Source organism: Rhinopithecus roxellana, chromosome 15, assembly GCF_007565055.1.
Source record: "Rhinopithecus roxellana isolate Shanxi Qingling chromosome 15, ASM756505v1, whole genome shotgun sequence".
Taxonomy (NCBI): Eukaryota; Metazoa; Chordata; class Mammalia; order Primates; family Cercopithecidae; genus Rhinopithecus; species Rhinopithecus roxellana.
In genome coordinates, this window is record NC_044563.1 from 47,820,239 (window position 1) to 47,842,294 (window position 22,056).

General features: G+C 36.7%; 1 protein-coding gene across 9 annotated transcripts in view; it reads left to right on the top strand.

Annotated features, from left to right (window-relative positions):
• Positions 1-22,056, top strand: part of DLG2 (discs large MAGUK scaffold protein 2) — a 2,272,173-nt gene that overhangs the window by 1,628,985 nt on the left and 621,132 nt on the right. For all 9 annotated transcript variants that reach the window (XM_030918836.1, XM_030918835.1, XM_030918840.1 and 6 more), the window contains one exon: positions 18,380-18,549. In XM_030918836.1, coding sequence (XP_030774696.1) covers positions 18,380-18,549 — 170 coding nt within the window. The remainder of the gene's footprint in view (positions 1-18,379; positions 18,550-22,056) is intronic.

The following is a 22,056-nucleotide window of genomic DNA, read 5'->3' on the forward strand; positions in this document are numbered from 1 at the left end:
CATTAAAAAAAAAAAAAACAAATAAAAGTGTATGTCTTAACTATCCTAAATTCTGCTATGATTCATTGTCCCAGGTATAAAGAAACAATCTAAAACATTGTTGCCTGGCATGAGAAAGTCAGTGACTCTAATGATTGGGTAATTAATCCTTTTGTTAAATCATGTGGTTTCCAATTCTTTGCTTTTAATAAAATTGAAAAGCAACAGTCAACAGATAGGTTATTAAAGTAATTTTGATGATAGATCACAGAATTCAGAGCATATAACTTGGGAGGAATTCAGTTTTCTTCCGAATCCCATCTACCTGTTTATGTGAACAAAATTTCTGAGCACTTACATATATAGAAATGAAAAAAGGAATTCTGACTCTTGTCTTAGTCTATCTTGAACTCATATTCATCTACGGAAATATGGACTGATTTTGAAAAACACTTCTTGATGCATTAAGAAAAGAATCCTCAATACAATTGCATTTTTATTGTTTTAGGTTTACATATTGAATTTCATAATTTATTTTAGTGATTTTGATAAATTGCATAACACTAATGCTCGGGTGATCGATAGAAAATATTCTAACATAGTGATATATTGAAGTAGACTTCCAGTGGTAGAAGTAGAATGGAAACATAAGTTCAAGGAGAAAGAAAAGTGCAATTTTTTTACTGCTCAAGAAGATACTGTTTATTAATATTTTAAATTGTGAGCATGGACTTCAAATCAGTATGTATTTATATTCCACAGGATACATTTGAAATAGTGATGTCATTGTGAAAAAAAATAAAATTTTACAATTCACAGTAGGTCAGAAATGATATCCTTTGCTACTATTTAAATTTATAACAATTGTCAGCCTAAAACATGCAAAATAGAGCATAGTTGTTTTTGTTTTCCTTTTGTTTTAAGTATGAGGAGTAATAGGTTGGGGAAGAATTAAAATAGAGATGTACGAAAGGAACGGCCAGCATGGTCAGAAGGAAAGCAGGAGAGGCACAGAATGCAGAAGAGTGTTTCAAGGAAGGAGTGAGCCGCTGGGCTTCCCATCGTTGTGAGACGGACCAAAATGAGGACTAAAGAGAGCACATTAGATTTGGCAAAATCGAGGTTACTGGTGAACTTAGTAGGACCACTTTCTGTTTTTCTTGGTAGGGGCTTTGAGAGGAAACTCAGACTAGAATGAGATAAAGAGAGTTTCGGAAGGAAGAAGTAGAGAATAGAGACTGTGTATAAACAGATCTTCTGATAAGCTTGATTGGTAAAGAGGAAGGAGATAGGACAGTAGCCAAGGGGAGATGCCAGGTCAAGACAACATTTTAAAAACTACGAGATACTAGAACATGTTTGAATATTCAGAGATTACTTAAGTAGAGACTGGGTTTGAAGATGCAGACTACAGAGAGATTAAATGACCCGGTGAGATCTTTAAAAAGATATGAATTGATGGACTTCCGGTATCAGAGGGAACACTTGCTCCACTGTAATAGGAATAGAAAGGAGACCATGGATTTGCATGTAGTAAAGTATAGAAATCTGGCATAATAATTCGAGAGACTTCACATCACATGGCTTTGTTTTTCTCTCAGAATTATTAGCAAACATATTTTCTGGAAGCTATGCAGGAAAGGAGAACACTGGAGTTTATCTTTTTAGAAAGAGGGACAGCAAGCGGAGCAGGGTGAAGGGTGCTGTTACATTTGGAGATCATGAATTTATAGTGACTTCCCTCATTTGAGGATTTTCTCCATTAACTTCTGGAAGAGGCCGTGAAGAAGGTGGAGGGTTGGGTTCAGTCAGGGTTGGGGTTTTGCCAGACAACTGCAACAGAAGGACCAGTAACAATAGCATAAATAAGAGTTATAAATGGGAAGTGAAGAAGACCAGAAGCGATTAGACTAACACATAATTTTTATTTCTGTTATCTGCTGTGAATTTGAGCAAGTTACTTAACTTGTCAAATCCTCAGGTTTTTTTCACTTGAAAATGTAGTGATAATCTGCATGGCATATGTCTTGATTTTAACAATGAAACAGAAGATATTGTTGAAGTGTTTTGTAAATAATGAACTGCTAGATAGACAGAAGTTATTACCAGAGCCTCCTGCAGCTGTTATCACAGGTGTCCTAGGAAGATGTGTGATTTCATGTTTGGCTTTCTGTCTGATCTCCTTTCTCTTCTGGAGAAGCTTCTCTCTTCTGCTTCCCTCGTGCCTATGGTCTCTTTTCATATGTTCCGTCATGTAATTGCCCCTCATAGACTCCCCTAGTCTACCATGCTTCAAACTGAAGTAATACAGCCTACATAAAGTTATAAATCAAATATGAATGACTGACACCAGTGGGTTTCTTAGTGTTTCAAAAGGAAAAAATGATTAATTCAAATGAAACTAGGTTTCTGGAAAGCAAGAATATATTTGTGAGCAAAGGGGCCCTTCTTGTTGCCCTTAATCCTTTATGCCACCATCCCCAGGCTCTGAGTTTTACCTCCACAAATGAGAACAAGTGTAACAGACTGAGCATACCATTTGCAAATACCAGTTCACCCATTAAGTCAGAGAGCTCCAGCTCTTGTTTTATGAAATCATAAAATGTCACCAATAATCTCAAAATATGTCATGAGTTTTTCATCACAAATTAATTTGAATTTATTTCATGAAATATGATTTAGCCTAGGAAGAGATGAGGAGTGTAAGTACTATGAAATCACATAAATAGTAATAGCTGATTACTGTAGCTCAGGAAAGTTCAGAAAACAGCATCACTAATCATCTACCCTAGAAAATTAGCACCTCCAGGCAATCTAGCATTATCTGTTGCATAGAGAATTTCTCACAACCTTTGGCAGTACTAAATAATTCCAATAATTATAGGTATAAATTTAAAAAGTTCTTGAAGCTAGAGCTATCAGAATTCAAATTTGGGCAGCAAAATTGTATATATTTTATTATTGACCCATCCAATCTGAACTAGGGAGAACTATTATTCATTTACTCATTCCTTCATTGAATAATTCATTTTTTATTCAACTCTGCTTAGTGCCTGTGAGGAGCTCAGCACTGTCCTAGGCACTAATGATAAAATGGTCAACAAGACAGACAAGGCTCCTGCTCTAAGAAAGTTGGGCAGAAGATAAACGAACATACAAATATATTTTCTGTCTATTGGGCAGAAAATAAACGACTATACAAAATATCATACAGTAGTAAATGCTATGCAGAAAATGAAGCTGAGTGATATAGCAATGAATGCCTGGTGTTGACTTTAGATTAAATCATCAAGTTAGGCCTTTCTGAGGGGGTGATATTTAAGGTAAGATCTTAATGACAAATAGGAACTAGCCAAAAAGATGAGGGAAAAGACTTTAAAGCTGGGGAAACAATAAGTACAAGTACCCAAAGGCAGGAGTGAGCTAGGTATGTAGGGCACAGTGGTAGAAGATGCTAGGAGAAAGAGCTGCGGGACAGTAGTAGAAGATGAGAGCACAAGAATAAATGGGAGCTCAAACTTTGTAAGGCAGGTAAGGGGTTTGGGTTTTAATTTAAATTACATAGGAAGAGCTTGGAGGTCTTAAGTAAGGGATGATTTATACCATCTGATTTAAATTTTAAAATTAGAAACTGGTTTTCGTCTAGAGAATATATTAAAGAAAACAGGAGTGGAACCCGTGAGCCAAGATGTTTGGGTAGAAGTGGTTGGTAGTGGCTTGGGCAAAGGTGGTAGTCATAGAGATGGAGAGAAGTTGATGGACTGGGATAGATATTGGAGCTAGAAGCTACTGATCTTGTTAATGGATTGGATGTAGAGGGTGAAGGAAATAAAAGATAACAAAAAACTAAATGGATGATGGTGTCTTTTGTGAGGAGTTGAGGTGGCCACTGGTGATGGAAAATTAGAGGCAAGATTTCTTCTCTCATAGGGCTTATATCCTAGTGGAGGGAAATATAATAAATAAGAAAAAAATGAATTTAAGTAATACAAGTATCTAATTTGTTGTTGAACTCTACAAATGCTGAAAATTACTTCCCTATAACAGGCAATGGAATTTGATATTCTCTATAACAACGTGAGATTTCATATTTACAAGAATTTTTAAAGATGCTGAATATTTTATCTTAAATATTTTATATATCTCAGAAACTGCTGCAATTACATACGTTGAAATTATATGTATTTTCCCTGTGTAGTATACATTGGTTGGCTTTTAAGATGCTCCACACTTCCTGGAGGTTGGATGGGGGGCTTATGACACACCTGTTATTGTCATGGTAAATGAAGAACAATTCAAAATTAGAATCAACATCACAGTTTGCCACTTGGTATACTTGAGTTCAGGCTTATGGTTTAATTTTCCTGTTTCTATGAAATTAAGCTTTGAGAATTAAAATAATCATAAGAATAATAAACAAAAACTTTAATTTAAAGCCTAACCTCTAATGTTTAAAAGATGTGCTTAAGTAGAACTAGCTTTGTATGTAAGTGATGCAAGCTTCTGCCCCTGATGTGAATTTGTAAATCCCCACTTCTTCATCCCCTAGATTAAGGGCCAGTATCTTTTTCATTGGCCACTGTGTCCTCAGTGCCTATACAATACCTGGTACTCTGTGGCAGGTCTTCAATGTATGTTGGTTGAATGTATGTGTGTGTGGATTGCATATATCTCTCAACTTATATTTGAGGTTTCTTATTGGTGATCAATTGTGTTTGTTTAGGCCTTGCCCTATCACTTTAGTTCTTTTTTATTTTTCTTAATGCTAAAATGCCTATGAATGATAGCCTGTTTCTTAGGGTGATTAAATTTGAATACATTCTTTTTATACCAGGAGGAATGAGATGAGATGAGAAGACAGCATTCTTATGGGACAAGGTCACTGGAAAGGATGAGGAAAAGGTGTGGATACTGGCAGCAAAGATGTCATTGACTAACTTCCCTACCTCTAAAATTCATTCACTCTATTTGCCAAACATATATTCTGTGCCGACTCTGTTCTACCCTGCGATGCACTAAAAATACAAAAGTGAATGACAAATGATTTTATCCCTCAAGTCATAACCATAAATCAAAACTCATGATTTATACGTGAAGATAGACATGTAAACAAAACATTTTCTTCCTTTCCTCACTACCCACATCCAATCCATCAGCACATCTATTAGATTCTAATGAGCCCTCCATGTCTGTCCCCTTCTCTTTATCCTGACTGCCACTGGCTTAGTGCAGGCTATTATATCTTTTATCAGGGTTCTATAGTAGCCTCTAACAACAATTCTTGCTTTCTTCTACCCTAACTCCATCCTACCAAATCTAATCAAGTCCACATCTCCACATTGTACCTGGAGAATTATTCTAAAACATTATTCTAGCTATAAGCAGTACAATAACTTTCCAATGATTTTAAGTTCAAGTCCAAATTATTTAACATGAAGTACCAAGACCTTCAAGACTTGATCTGTGCTCCTTACCTTCAGGCGCTAAACTGTGCCTGAAACACTTCTTCGTCTCTTTATTCACCCGGCTAACTTCTACTTGGCCTTCAGGTCTCAGCTGCCTCAGTTGCTCCAAGTTTTCCTTCACCCCCCAAAACCAAATAAGGTTCTCTTGCTATGTACTCCTGCATTACCCTATGTTTCTCTTGCCATAGCACTTATATTGAATTTCAGTAGCATTTTTCCTATCTCTCTTGCTGAACTGTAAAGCTACTTCAGGATGTGCGTTTGTCTTTAAAGGTACTTAACAGACAACCGAGGTCTGAAGGTGGCTAATTCAGGCAGAGAAAGAGGCCTGAACAATGAACTTGCATAATGTTTGAAGAAACTATTGATATAGCAAGAGACAGGGCTGGGGAAGTGAATAGCAATCAGATTGTTGAAAGACTTGGGTGTTATGTGAGGGTACTTGGGCTTTATCCAAAAAGGCAGGTGGATTCGATTTATGTTCCACAGAACCCTGTGATCAGTGCTACCAATAGCTCATAAGAAGCCTGTATGTGAATTGGAAAACTCATAAGAAGCCTTTATGTGCATTAGATACTCCCTTCAGCAGAGACAGCTCAGTGCCAAGGCACTTGGCTTAGAGAAAGGGTTTTGCCTGGATTTCTTTCTGCACTCACTAGCCTCTGTTCAGTCATATATAGCACGCTGACTGGATTCCTCAGAGCCCTCTGAAGGGTCACGAATGAGGCAGCAGGCCGGGCTTTGATTCTCTTTTCCTCTCTGCTGCAGAAATCACAAAAATTCTGCCTCTATTTGTTATATATAAATAATAATACATTGTGTGACTTCTAAGTAAGATTTCATTTTAATAAAGGGCTTCTTTGTTTGGATTTTTTAAATGTAGACAATGGAGAGCAATTGAGGACCATTAAATATGAGATAAAACATTCAGGCTTATATTTCAATAACACCATTGTGGCAATAAGTTGGAAGATGGAATAGAGGAGAAAAAGCTGGAGGCAAGAAGACTAGTTACAACTTTTTTCCCCAGAATCTAGGTGATTGACAATAAGGGCTAGAATTAGGTAGAATAAATGAGAGTAAAAGAAAAGGATATACTCAGGAGGCTGAGGCAGGAGTATACTTGAGCCCAGGAGTTCAAGGCTGCGCTGAGCTATGATCCTGCCACTGAACTTCAACCTGGGCCACAGAGCAAGAACCCCATCTTTAAAAATAAAAAGGTTTAGGCCAGGCGTGGTAGCTTGCACCTGTAATCCCAGCACTTTGGGAGGCTGAGGCGGGTGAATCACTTGAGCTCAGGAGTTTGTGACGAGCCTGGGCAACATGGCGAAACCCCATCTCTACAAAAAACACAAAAAAAAAAAAAAAAAAAAAAGTCAGTGTGATGGTGTACGTCTGTAGTTGCAACCACTTGGGAGGCTGAGGTAGGAGGCAGCTTGAGCCTGGAAGGCAGAAGTTTCAGTGAGTTGTGATTGTGCCACTGCACTACAGCCAGGGCGACAGAATGAGACCCTTCTCAAAATAAATAAATAAATAAATAAACAAACAAACAAACAAACAAACACAAAGTAATTAAGTAAAAATGAAAAACTTTTAAAGAAAAATATGTTAAAAATGTGATAGATTGGATGTGTAGCTAAAAGAGAAGGAAAACTCCCTTTCTGGTGATGGAATTATTTGTCTTGATAGAGAATTAAAAATGAAGTAAAGGGTTGTCTGTGGGGAAGAGATAAGATTAATTTCAGACTCTGCTCCATTTGAGATGTACTATCAACTTCCAAGTAAAGATAGGTGCCAGGCTGGGTCGACCTTGAATTTAGGTTTATAGAACACCAGAACTAGAAGAGAATTTTAAGATCACTGTACTCAAACACATAGAGAAAAAAAAAAAAATTGACTTCAACTGGAAAGTGGCAGAAACCCAGGATTAGAATTCATATCTAGCTTATAACCCAGTGTTCTTCCCACCATGCCATGCTCCTTGTTGTTCTCAACTTTTCACTGAAATGTTCATCAATATAATGCCAAATTGAATTTGAATGAGAAAATGTACAATTATGAATTCCACATATGTTGATCTACATGTATTTCTGGGATTGGAGCAGATTTGAGTAGAGGAAAATCGGATATCAAATCTGATTCTATGGGGGTAACAAATAAATCTACAGCTTTTTGATGAGAATCTGCCATGTATTCGCAATTAGGACATTATGTACAATAAAGCCTTGAATGATTTGGAAACATTTCATGAGGCTATGGAGTGTGAACTTGCCTTTGAATGAGGCTAGCTTTGGTTGAACTTTTGAGAGACAGAAAGCAACATAAAATAAAATATAGTGGCCTGACTGGAGCAGGCAGTGAGAGGTGTAAAAAGGGGGTTGGTTTAGAAGTCATACAATGAAGCTGATTTTTTGTTATATGACAACTGTGTACCAGACATTGGTAATATAAAGACTAAACACAGTTTTAATTTTATATGTGTTACAAATCTCTCTATGAATTTAGAGGGGAAATGAAATGATAAAAGGGTTGCTTTAGGAAGTTGAACCTGGTTTTGTGTGTTTGCATGAAATGTAGAGGGGTTAATTAGCCTGGCATCAGGAAAACTAGCTAGGAAGCTACTGCAGTAATCCAGGTGGTAGCTACCAGCACCCGGTCTCTTGAAAGTTGACAAGCAGTCCTGTCAGTGGACACAGTATTGAACTGAACAGTCCCATGACCCTCTCACTTTGGAATTTCTATTCAATGTCTCTTTTTCATGTTGTACACATTAAGTAGCCTAGCTTGAAATTTGTTAACTGGCCTCTATGCTTTTCCAGGAAAGTGCCAAAAGACCAATCACTGATGCTGAAATAGCAATTTCTGTCCCCATTGTGGAAAGCTGTGATGCTTCCCAGATGACAGCTGCAGAGAATCCTGCAAGCATTTTATATAAGGGAAATGAAGTGGCAAATAGAGAGAGGAAAAACAGTACATTCACTGTAGGAGATGGCTTCTATGGATCATAAACCCGAGTTACTCTCATTCAGAATTAGAGATGAGAGCAGAAGCCCTATTTTTAAAATGTGGAATGAAGTAGCTATCAGTTGGTCTTAGCTGAAGGGAGGGAGTCAGTAAAAGAGTTTCAGATAGAAAATGAGTGCTGGAAAATGGTTTGCATGTCCACAGCCTTACACGTCATGGCAGCTGTGGTCTTCTGGTCCAGGTTCCCTTAGAGACTTTGTTCCAAATAATGAAAAGCTGCAAATTGTGGGGTTGGGTTTGGAGTCAGAGCTCAGAACTTTTATCACATACTCAGTTGGGTCTACATAAGATTGAGTATTTCTGTTTATTTTGGAATAAATCATACATGAGCCAAGTAGAATGACCCTTCAAAACCTAGAGCAGTGGTTTTTGGAGTATGGTCTCAGTCCAATATTACCAGGATCACCTAGGAACGTGTCAGAAATGTGAATCTTCTCTCCTGCTCTAGACCTACTGAATCAGCACCTCTGAGGGGGAAGCTCAGTGGTAATCTATGGTGTGACAAGCCCTGCCCAAAGTGTGAGAAACGTCGATCTAGATTTTGTTACTTGGCTTTACTCTACTGGTTTACAGTATGGTCCTGTACCCAACTGATGGTGGGCAACTGGGATCCATCCTTAAATAAGTCACAAAATCATTTTAACAAACGAGAGAAGTGTAGATGGTATAGGGCATGAACTTTGAGATTTCCTAGACGTCATTTCCCTGTCATTACAAACCTCTTTCAGCTTTAGTTTCTACTGTGAAATGAAGGCAACAATATCTACTTTTCAGTGTTTCTATTTACAGTTAAAGACTACATAACATAGTATATAATACATACTTTTCCCACTATGTGCCAGGCATTATGCTATTCAAATAAAACAAATAAACTCAGTATAATGAGTGCTTTTATAAATACTGTGTTTTTATAAATTTGAATTCCTAGTTAACTTTGAATTTCAATGGAACATACTTATACTAAAATGTATTTGTTTATCTAAATAATAATTACTAATGTTTATCTGAAATTGAAATTCAACTGATTGTCCTGTATTTGTATTTGCTAAGTCTGGCAACTCTATTACTTTTTTTTACTAACACCTAGTAGAGGAACACTGGAGCAACTAACTGGGCCAAAGATGGCATCCTAGAAGATGAGATAAGCTTGAATTAAGTTGTAAAAGGGAAATAGGAATGAGCTAAGGGAGACAACACATGTAAAGTGCTGGCCACAAAGTCTGCCTACATTAATCAGAAATATTGGTTGGCAAATAAAAGACCCACCAGCTTACTTAATCAAAAGAGAGAATTAGAAGGACATTTGAAGTATCTTCTCAAACTGGACAATTAAGCACTGGGAAGAATAGCCATGGACTGAGACACTGTCAGGCATTAGAGGAATTCCACCTTCTGTCCGAAGCCCTTACTTCTTCCTATAGATCTACTTTATTCCCCATCTTTTTGCAGATAGTCTTTTGAAATTTTACAGTCAACATGGAAGAAAATGGCCTCTAATATTAAGCTCTCAAGTTTCTATTTATTCTGTTCACATAGAATCTCTGAATCTCATGGTTTCATTTCCACATTCCCAAAAGCAGGGACTGGCCAGACTTGACAAGTGAACCAAGTTAAGCTGTAAATGCTTGTCACTCCTCCTACAACCATGTGGATGTTTGTTGGGAAAAAAAAGTCTAGTAGATATTACTACATTGGCACATATCAGACACCTCTAAAACATTCCTCTTCCTTTCTTGGGAAAATGCTAAATTATGCTGATTTTTGTTCTTTTACTTTTTAGTTTTAATAAACTAATAGCATCTAATGAGGTCAATGAAATATATAGATCATTAGGGTGAGAAGTTTCCACAAGGAAGAACCTTAACTGGTGATGGACTTTAAAGATCCCCAGTAACACTTCCGTATGATTCATAAAAGGAAGAGTAAGGTAACGGGCAGGCATAATTAAGTATATATATTATGGCAGACCATCATGATTTGAAGTCATTTGAGTCAGTCCGTGTATGTGTGTGAGTGTGGTGGGGGGTGTATTATTTTCTCCTTCTCTCTGTGAGCATAAACTACTTGTCTTTTCTTAATAAGGTTTTGGCTTCTCTTTATTTGTTCATAACCTACTTTTAATGACTTCAGGAATAGAAGAAAAACAAGACCCTTTTCATTACTTCTGTTTTCATTATAATTGACATAAAATGTGTGGAGTTACTCCTTCTAAATAGATTCTGAGATTTTTGTTTTGTTTTGTTTTGTTTTGTTTTGTTTTGTTTTGTTTTGTGTGGAGATGGTGTCTCGCTCTGTTGCCCAGTATGGAGTGTTGTGCAGTGGCGTGGTCTTGGCTCACAGAAACCTCCACCTCCCATGTTCAAGCAATTTCCTGCCTCAGTCTCCTGAGTAGCTGGGATTACAGGTGACTGCCACCATGCCTGGCTAATTTTTTGTGTTTTTAGTGGAGATGGGGTTTCACCATGTTGGCCTGGTTGGTCTCGAAAACCTGACCTCATGATACTCCCACCTTGGCCTCTCAGAGCCCTGGGATTACGGGGGGTCAAAATTTTTTAAGTGATTGATTGTTATCTTTAAGTGCATGCAGCCTAATTCCCTAGCCAGTGGTTTTTAAAAATCTGATCATGCATTTTTACACTTCATGCAACACATTAAACATTGATCAGGTTTCTTCATGATGTGGCCCTTTGGTTTGGAATTAATTCATTTACTTGAAGAAAGAATACTACTGATAGAAACAGTAAAGTGCAAGGTAATTAGGGGACATTCTTCAATAACTAATAGCTACTGCAAAGTTGTTTCAGACCCTGTGACCTAACATCTACCTTTTTTTACTTTTTACTTTTTTTTTTTTTTTTTTTTTTTTGACATGGAGTTTTGCTCTTTTTGCCCAGGCTGGAGTACAGTGGCACAATCTCAGCTCAATGCAACCTCTGCCACCCAGGTTCAAGTGATTCTCCTGTCTCAGCCTCCTTAGTAGCTGGGATTACAGGTGCCTGCCACCATGCCTGGCTAATTTTTTGTATTTTTAGCAGAGACAGGATTTCATTATGTTGGCCAGGCTGGCCATGAACTCCTGACCTCAGGTGATCCACCTGCCTCAGTCTCCCAAAGTGCTGGGATTATAGGAGTAAGCCATGGCGCCCGGCCCCAAACACCTACTTTTGAATAAAAACTTAAGGAGGTCTGAGTGCAGTTAGTTGTGGTTGAGTTAAGTGTGCTGATCAGAATCTTTAACCAGGGCTTCCATAAAAGCTAAAGTTTGTATATCAAAACAACTATAAGTTTTACTGTGGGCAAGGGAAGGGAAATATGAAAAGAAAATTACATTGTACTTCATCAAACAAGACTTATTTAAAGCCCTAATGTTTAGGTGAATATGCATTTATTATTTTTTTCTTTTTTGAAACTTTTATTTTAGTTTCAGGGATACATGTGTGTGGTTGTTATATAGGTGAATTGCATGTCATAGGGGTTTGGTGTACAGCTTATTCTGAAACCTGTAATAAGCATAGCACCTGATAGTTAGGTTTTCAATGTTCACCTTCATCCCAACTTCCACTCTCAAGTAGGATCCAGTATCTGTTGCTCCCCTCTTTGTGTCCATATGTACTCCAAGTTTAGCTCCTACTTATATAAGTGAGAACGTGAAGTATTTGGCTTTCTGTTCTTGTGTTAGTTTGCTTAGGATAATGGCCTGCAAATCCATCTGTGTTGCTGTAAAGGACATGATCCCATTATTTTTATGGCTGTATAGTATTCCATTGTGTATATGCACCACATTTTTAAAAATCCAGTCTGCTGTTGATGGGCATTTAGATTGAATCTATGTCTTTGCTATTGTGAATAGTGCTGTGTTGAACATATGTGTGCATATATCTTAATGGTAGAATAATTTATATTCCTTTGGATATAATACTCAGTAATGGGATTGCTAGGTTGAATGGTAATTTTGTTTTAAGTTCTTGAGAAATCCTCAAACTCCTTTCCACAATGACTGAACTAATTTACATTCCCACCAAGACTGTATAAGCATTCCCTTTTCTTCACAACATTGCCAGCATCTGTTTTTTTGGTTTTTTTTTTTTTTTTTTTTTTTTGCCTTTTTAATAATAGTCATTCAAGTTGGTGTGAGATGTTACCCCATTGTGGTTTTGATTTGCATTTCTCTAATGATTAGTAATGTTGAGCATTTTTTCTTATGCTTGCTGGCCATGTCTGAGTCTTCTTTTGAAAAGTGTCTGTTCATGTTCTTTATGTACTTTTTAATGGTGTTGTTTGTTTTTTGCTTGTAAATTTAAGTTCCTTATAGATTCTGGATATGAGAACTTTGTTGAATGAATAGCTTGCAAATATTTTCTCCCATTCAGTAGGTAGTCTGTTTACTCTGTTGGTAGTTTCTTTTGCTGTGCAGAAACTCTTTACTTTAATTAGGTCCCATTAGTCAATTTTTGGTTTTGTTGTAATTGCTTTTGGCATCTTCATCATGAAATCTTTGCCAGGTCCTCTGTCCAAAATAATATTTCCTAGGTTATCTTCCAGGGCTTTTATATTTTTAGGTTTTACATTTAAGTCTTTAATCCATCTTGAGATTATTTTTATAGATGGTTTAAGGAAGGGATCCAATTGCAATCTTCTGCATATGACTAGTTATTTCAGCACCATTTATTGAATAAAGAGTCCTTTGCCCATTGCTTGTTCTTGTCAATGTTGTTGAAAATCAGATGGCTGTAGATGTGCAGCATTGTTTCTAGGCTCCCTAATCTGTTCCAGTGGTCTATGTGTCTGTTTTTGTACCGGTACCTTGCTGTAAAAGCTCTATTTTTATATTTTTCTTCCTGAAAATCCCATTCATCTCTTCTCTTCCTCCCTTTCTTATACAAAATTTTAAAAACACTTTCAGCATCTTGACCATAGCTCTTTCTTTCTCCCCCTTTAGTATTTTTTCTTCACTGTAGTCCCTTTATTTATTCTCTTATGCAAATGTTTCTTGTCTCTTTTTCATAATGATAGCTAACATTTTTTATGTTTACTGTTTTTCAGGCACTACGCTATGTATTTCACATGCATTCTCTCAATAACAATAACAATCAATCAATAACAATCTCATTATCCCTATTTTCAGATGAAGAAACTGAGGCTTTGAGATATCAAGTGACTTGTCTGTAGTCACAGAGCTCCCAAGTTTCAGAGCTGTGGTGAAATCCCAAATCTATCTGGCTGTGACCAAGCCTCCCAAGCCCATGTTGTTAGGTTCTCTGCTGTGATATATGTCCAACTGAAAAAAAAAAACATAAAAGTAGAAATGTGCTTTTTAAAGCACTCATAATCTCCATGCCCACAAAGGACTCAAATTAAAACTTCTCTATCTTTCCTTCCAGTGTGTTTTATGCATAATATATGGAAATTTTTTAAATTTTTAACACTTACTGTGACTTGGTGATCATTTTAAATGAGTTAACATACTTAAAAATGTGTAAAATCACAAATCTTATTTCAATGGCAGAAAATATTTAAATACTTTGACAGAGTAGATATTACTTGTTACTTTAAATTATATTGTCAAAGTGGAACAAATAATTCAGTAAGTATTATTTTACTTTTCAGTGATGCTATACCATGTTACAAAATACTTGATTTGGTGAAAATGTAGATGTGACTCTGTGAATACGGGCTAATGATAGACTATCCTTTTTGTTTCTAAAATATTTTTGGCAAGGAATGCACCAAAATTTCTAAAGGAAATTCTAGAAAGAATATTAAAATTAATCTGTTGATATTGCAGACAATTCTGGTTTACAAGGTGAAATTGCTACAGATGAATACTGTAGACTTATGTGTGTAACATCAAGTACTAAGAGTGAAACTGTCAACTTAATTAGATTGGTAGAGTGAGATTGGGGAGTAAGTCTGTATATGTAAACAACATTTTGATTTTTAGAGATGGGGTATCGCTTTTGTTGCCCAGGCTGGTCTTGAACTCATGGCTTCATAAACCAATGTCCCTCAGAAGTATGATAAAGCCTGCATTTGTTACTGTGACAAAGTATTCCTTGACTTTGAAGCTAATTATGTACTTATGTGCTTCAAAATGAATACAGGTGGAGGCTTTACTCACAAAGTTTATTTACTGATAAAGAGAGCAAATTAATTTTAAATAGCTATGACCCTCTAGCCAAAATCTATTTCAAGTTTCTGGGAGGAAGGGAAGTTGTGTGCCCTAGTTTGGTCTGACATACTTTCTTCTCTATTTTGAGAATTTGAATGTAAACTACTCCACCTCCCCTACAAACACCACCATTAAAAAAAAAATAAACAATCAACTCTGAGTATCTGAGTATCTTTGTATCAGTAGAAGCTCTAGAAAAAGTAAAAACAGGTTGAAATTATGTCCCTGTTTTCACCAACACTTTGACCTTGTCAGTAAAATTCCACTGTCTATAAAATGGGGATCCATACTTTATAAAGTGTTTAAGTAAGAACAAATAAGTGAAATGACTGGTTGATGTTGCACATGGTATTTCCTTTAAAAATTTAAATTTCTATTCTGTTCACATTTAAACAAATACTTGAGCACATCTTTGATCCACTCAATAGCAAGAACTTGATATGTTACAATGTACACATCTCCACACATCAGCTATGGGTACTCTCCTGCATAGTACTATACAGTACAGTTACTGCTCTCACTGACTCTGGACATGCTCTCTCTCTTTTTATGGGATGCTGAAGTCCAGAAAGATAAAGTGGCCTCACTATGGTCCCACAGATGATAAAGAACTGGGACTCAAATCCAGGCCACCTGACTGCTAGTCCTAAAGCTGCCTACTTGATCCACACATTCAGGAATGAACATCTGATTTAGGCTATGATTTTCTCACACCAGTAATTGACAATTAAGGATCCCACTGTATATAAAAGGAAAAAAAAATAGAGCTTGAATAGATATAGACTCCAGATTTTTTTTTTAATGTCAGCCACTCCCTTCTATGAAAAGCAGTGTTTTAAGATATAATTAGTATTCTGAGCATAGGGTGATGGTAAACATTATGTTTTGCATTATCATGAGATGGCAAAATTACCCACTCTCAAAGGACCAGCTGCTGCAGGGCAGCTGGCACCCAGGATGCCTACATTCTCAAAACTATTTTAATTGGTAGTTTCCCTTTTTTTTTCTTTCTTTTTTTTTCTTTTTTGTCAATCAGAGAGGAAATGTATGTGTAAATCTATTAAAGCCATAGCATCTATTATGATGAAATGACATTGCCAAATCTTAGGAAGTGAAGTATTCCATCTCAAGATTTTGAGACTGCTCTGTGTTCTTACTGAGGCAAGGGTTCCCATAACTAAACAGGTATAAAAAAGTTATGAACAAAAACAGATACAAAATTCTTCCCACATTTTTCATCTAATATTACCATGGTAGTCATCATTTTGCATTGATATACACGACATACATGAAACTATTCATCACATTAGATGTGTATGGTCCTAAGAGGAAAAAACTCAGATTTTGAAATAGGAAGACCTGAAATCAAATCCAGTCTCTGCTCAAATTGCTGACAGCTTTAAACAGAGGACTTAATCACTTGGAAGTCTTCTCATTTCTATAATGTAGATAATAAGTTTTATTCCACAAATTTATAGGAAGGATCCAATGGTTGAGAATATTATAAATCAACAAATATTGCACTGCTATCAATAACAAACATTTATTAGGTGTTCATTACATAACGGGATATGTCCTAAGTGCTTACATGTGCTTTATCTCACTTAATCTTCCCCAAAAGCCTTCCTGATAGATATTACTATTATATCCAATTTACAGATGAGAATATGATCAGGCTTAGAGAGGCTAAGGAAATCAACTATGGTTACAAACTTAGAAAATGGAGGACCCAATCATTGAACTTAGTCTTATTCTTTAACTCATAAAACAAATAATTTGCTAAGGAAAGATCCCCTTAACAAAACTGGACACGGCTTGGAAGAAGGAATCGGGGAATGGCAGTTGAGTAAGCAAACCAGCCATGTTCACTGTACTCTGGCCACTGTGTAGTGAATGGATTGAAAGGTAACAAGAGAGAATCCAAGAAGGCTAGACAGGCGTTTGTGGAGGTGATTCATGTGAGAGATGACGTTGACTTCAACCAGGGTGGTAGCAATGAAGATGAAGAAACTAGATGGATTGAGGCTATACTTGCAGGTAGAATTGACTTAGTGGTGGTGGGGGAAAAGAAGCATCAAGCAAGGGAGGCCTCTCATTTTTGACTCTGAGCAATGTGGTGATCTGAGATTGGGGACACTGGAAAGGATATGCAGAGTGAGGGAAAGAAATTTTTGTAGTCTCAAGCCCTGTGCTCTTAACTGTTATTAATGTTATCACTAATTATTATCATGAAAATAAAATATATCTGGAGTCGATGGCCACATAACTTTAAATTACCTGGAATGGTTTATGGAAATGTCAAATTATTCCTTTCCATGTGAAAATGAAAAAAAAAAGAGGGAAGTTTGATGTAGAATTTGTTGCGGTTCTTAGTTTTCAAAGTAAGCACCTAGGAACAGGATTGTCTGAGGTTCTCCTTGAACTTTGTAAATCTGAACTTCAGTATTTATAATGTTATAAGATGAATTGATGTGGAGAGGAGGGTGAAGAAACACTGGAAGATAATTTGCCAGAAAGCTAACAGGTTAATTTAATTTAATTTAATTTATTATTATTATTATTTTCTTTTCTTGAGATGGAGTCTCGCTTTGTCTCCCAGGCTGGAGTATAATGGCATGATCTTGGCTCACTGCAAGCTGCACCCTGGGGATTCAAGCAATTCTCCTTTCTCAGCCTCCCAAGTAGCTGGAACTACAGGCACACGCCACCATGTCCAGCTAATTTTTGTATTTTTAGTAGAGACGGGGTTTCACCATATTGGTCAGACTGGGCTGGTCTTGAACCCCTGACCTCAGGTGATCCAGCCACCTTGGCCTCCCAAAGTGCTGGGATTACAGGTGTGAACCACCGCACCCGACCTAATAGGTTTATTTTAGATGATTGAGTCAAGTATATTTTTTCTTCTCTCTACATTTTTATATTTTTCAGGTGTTTGAAAATGGTTACTTATTACTTTTATAACTAGTAAATTAAAAATTTGAGAAAATTAGTCTGTAGTTATATTTGTTATGTCTATATAGTTATATTTGTTATATCTATATAGATCATAGTAATAAGTTCTGAGAACCACTCAAATTGTGACTTTCAGTCAAACCAATTAAAATAATGATAACTTACAGAGGTCTTAAAATACTTGCCCTTCTAACTATGCCATATGTGAAGCAGTCCCAGTCAAAGTGGACTGGAGTTTAGGATGGGACCTGACCAGTAGTATAGTCAAAAGTGGCTGGGAAGAAGGCTAAGAGACTTGAGGAGTTTAACATTTTCTAGATTTCCTTCATTTGAAACATCTTTCCAAATGTAAATATTTTAAAATTTATTAGATTCTTTATCTTCCCACTTCTTAAGGTCAGATCAACATAATAATATTCTTTAAGAAATCCTGGGCCGGGCGCGGTGGCTCAAGCCTGTAATCCCAGCACTTTGGGAGGCCGAGACGGGCGGATCACGAGGTCAGGAGATCGAGACCATCCTGGCTAACACGGTGAAACCCCATCTCTACTAAGAAATACAAAAAAAACTAGCCGGGCCATGTGGCGGGCGCCTGTAGTCCCAGCTACTCGGGAGGCTGAGGCAGGAGAATGGCGGGAACCCGGGAGGCGGAGCTTGCAGTGAGCTGAGATCCGGCCACTGCACTCCAGCCCCTGGCGACAGAGTGAGACTCCGTCTCAAAAAAAAAAAAAAAAAAGAAAAGAAATCCTGCTGGCCACTTCTGAATCTTGACTCTTTTCCTTCTTTGCAGGGTCAATGATTGTATCTTGCGGGTGAATGAGGTTGATGTGTCAGAGGTTTCCCACAGTAAAGCGGTGGAAGCCCTCAAGGAAGCGGGGTCTATCGTTCGGCTGTATGTGCGTAGAAGACGACCTATTTTGGAGACTGTTGTGGAAATCAAACTGTTCAAAGGCCCTAAAGGTAATACAAATATAAATGACTCACAGATACTAGTGGCAAACCATCGGGCTAAAGTTTATGCCACAATACTCGTATGGTGAACTCTTTAACCTCTGACATTCAGTGCTTACCAAGAGATTTAAAATGCTGTAATAGTGGTTACAAAGGGTAAAGGAAACCAGTACTCTAAATATGAACTCAGATAAAAAGGAAAGGATAGATTTATGTAGAAACGTCCTTATAAACAAAAATAATAACAGTCATCTATATTTTTCTATAAATGCTGAATCTTACTGGATGATGATAACTTGGCTAGCATATTAATACTAATTTTTCAGATACAAATGGTAAATCATTTAGCAAAATAGTAATAAAAATAATTAAAATAATCTATACTAATATAACAATATTTTAATAATATTGTTGTGATATGTTTAAAGTTTGATTATATTCTTGTGTGTTGTACCCAATGTTACATGACATTTTATGCTTGCAATAGCCAAAATAAGTTAAAATGTATTTTTTTTTGAAATGTACATGTATCTCTTGAGATTATTATAGTTACTCTGTGGAGTTGCATAAACAGATGAATTGCCACACTAATTTTTGTTTGTTTGTTTTTTGTTTTGTTTTGTTTTGAGGTAGGGTCTCACTCTGTTGCCCAGGCTAGAGTGCAGTGGCAGGATCATGACTCACTGAAGCCTCAAGTTCCTGGGCTCAAGTGATCCTCCCATCTCAGCCTCCCAAATAGCTGGGACTACAGGCACGCACTAGTGCATGTGGTTATTATTATTATTATTATTATTGTTATTATTATTATTACTGGTAGAGACAGAGCCTTGCTTTGTTGCCCGGGCTGCTCTTAAACTCCTGGCCATAAGTAATCCTGCTTTGGCCTCCCAAAGTTCTGGGATTACAGGTGGGAGCCACTGTACCTGGCCCATACTAATTTTTAAGAATAATCCTTTGAGCTCTGTTCTTCCGAATGATGACATTAAGTAGTAACTTAATAGTATTTAATATTTTGGAAAAAATCTAATAATTAGCTTAACATTATTTAAATATTTTAAATGATTATGACCAAATAATCACTGTGCTCTTTGAGTAAATCATTTCTCATTTCTTTAAAATCTATTTAATCTCTAATGCTATCTGACATTGAAGAAATAAGCCTACCACCTCTGCTAGGAGGCAGTAGTGGGTGGTATTTAAGATCTCAGGACTGAGTTTAAAAGCCTGGTTCAACTACTTGCTAGCAGAGTCATCTTAGTTGGGCCAACTCCCTCCTTATTAAATGAGGATCACAATGGTAGCATCAATCCATAGGGTTTATGAGGATTAAGCATTTAACCAATAGCTGGCACATGGTAAGCAATAGAGCCTGGTGGTTAAGATGCAGACTTTACAGCCCAAAGTGTCTAGATTAGTAACTTGACTCTGCAGCTCACTAGCTGTTTGGCCTTGAGCAAATTGCTTAACCTCTCTGGGTCCTATTTTCTCATCTACAAAGTGCAAATAAGAATAGTACTTGCTCCTAGAGATGTTGTGAGGATTAGATTAGTTGATTCACAAAAAGTATTTAGAATAAGACCTGGCACAAACTGACCAACAAACATTAGCAGTATATGCATGTTATCTGTACTATTATTTACTACGTATGGTTTTAAACTTTGTAACAATTGTTTGGTAATGTGATGAAAATATTCAGAGATTCCTCATGGGTTAAATTCAAATGCGTTAAAATCATAGAACTAAATCTGGGAACAAAGAAAAAAAGTGAAGCATTTTCATACCACAGTCTCTAGTGGTATGAAAGAATTTCAACCCTCACATTTACTAAAAGCATATTGCAAGGAGCTTTAAAGCCAAACAAAATGGTCATACACATTATTTCTATTAAAAATATATATTATATGTAGCTATTTCTATAATTCAATTAACTATAATTATTCAGCATAGCCCTAAGACAAATACTAATTTTAACCACTCAGCAAAGTAACATCACACATTTATAGATCTTCTGCTAGCTGAGCAACTGTTTGACCTCCAGCTGCTCAGCAGAGCACTTAAAGGCTATAGATGACTAAAACTTAATTTTATCAAGAACACATATTTTGGATTTTTATTTTTGACACTAGGGCTCCAGCTGGTTTACTTCAGTCTGAACTGCTTTCTTCCTTAAGCCTGGAGTGGGGCAGTAATTGCTGTGGGACCTGGAGTGGGGAAATGGGGAGAAGTGAGCATCAATCAACTGGGTATACCTAGGCAATAACCCAGTTAAAGTATACAGTGTATGGGAGATGGGGTTACAAGTGAACTTGGTCTATTGAGATGAGGAGATTCAGATAACTGTTAGAAATAACTTCAATTGATCTTTGACTAATAGGAGTTTTAAGTGTGCTAAGAATCTATACTGGACAGTTACAAGAAATTACTGGAGAAAAGCTTACGAGCTCGCCAAACAAGGATTTCAGTGTAGATTTTGTGTTTCTCGAACTTAAAGGAACAAATGACAAAGTTTGAATGGAAAGGCCTGCTGTTGTTCCACATCTCATTGTTGCTGTTTACATTCCTTTCTGGAGCCTACATCTTCCTAAGTTTTTTAGCAGGTATATGTTGAACACTTCTGTTTCATGATTGAGACAGAATCAGAGGCCATGGATACTGACAACTGATTTGTCTGTTTCTTTCTATCTTTTTCCATGACTCTTATCTACTGCCTCATCTTGATTTATAAGCAAAACCTGGAAAACCTACAAAAATAAGTGTTGTGGTTTATCTAGAAAAATATGGAAAATATTGCTGTTATTTTTGGTGAAGAAAATCAATTTTGTATAGTTTATTTCAATCTAAATAAAATGTGAATTTTGTTTAAAAAAAAAAAAAAAAAAGAAAAGAAATAACTTTACATCCCTAAAAACCAGGTTCTTGTGAAAGGTCAGTTGGGCCTGTTGGGGTTATGCTGAGTCAGCCATACTTCTTTCTACTGTCGCTGTCCAGAGGTCACGGATGGGGATTTGTTTCTCTATATAAAGCTTATTGATTTACAGAAAAACATTTTAGTCTTGTTTAAATTCCTCATCCGTCTCCCAGTACCATAAACACAGAAAGTGCTGAATCAGAGTAAGTTGAACACTTAAATTGGCTTTTACAGTAACTCTGATGATACCTCATGGTCTTAACTTCACTTGGCACCTTAAAATTCTTCATTTTTGAATTACAATATGTGTAAAGGGAATACCTACCAATGTTTAACTCATACAATGGAAACTCTTATGCACCCTGGAGTGAAGATAAATGAGATGTAGTCTCTGTCCTCAGAAAGTTTAAATGGGAGAGATGCATGTGAAGTCAACTACCTTTAATGCAAGACAAAATGAACTCAGTTCTATGATGGAGCCTCAGCCATGATTTCATTGGAACAAAGTGGAAGATATGATTCATTATAACTAGGAGAGACAAAATGGTCCAGAAAATCTAAAATTTTCAGCAAACTAACACAGGAACAGAAAACCAAACACCACATGG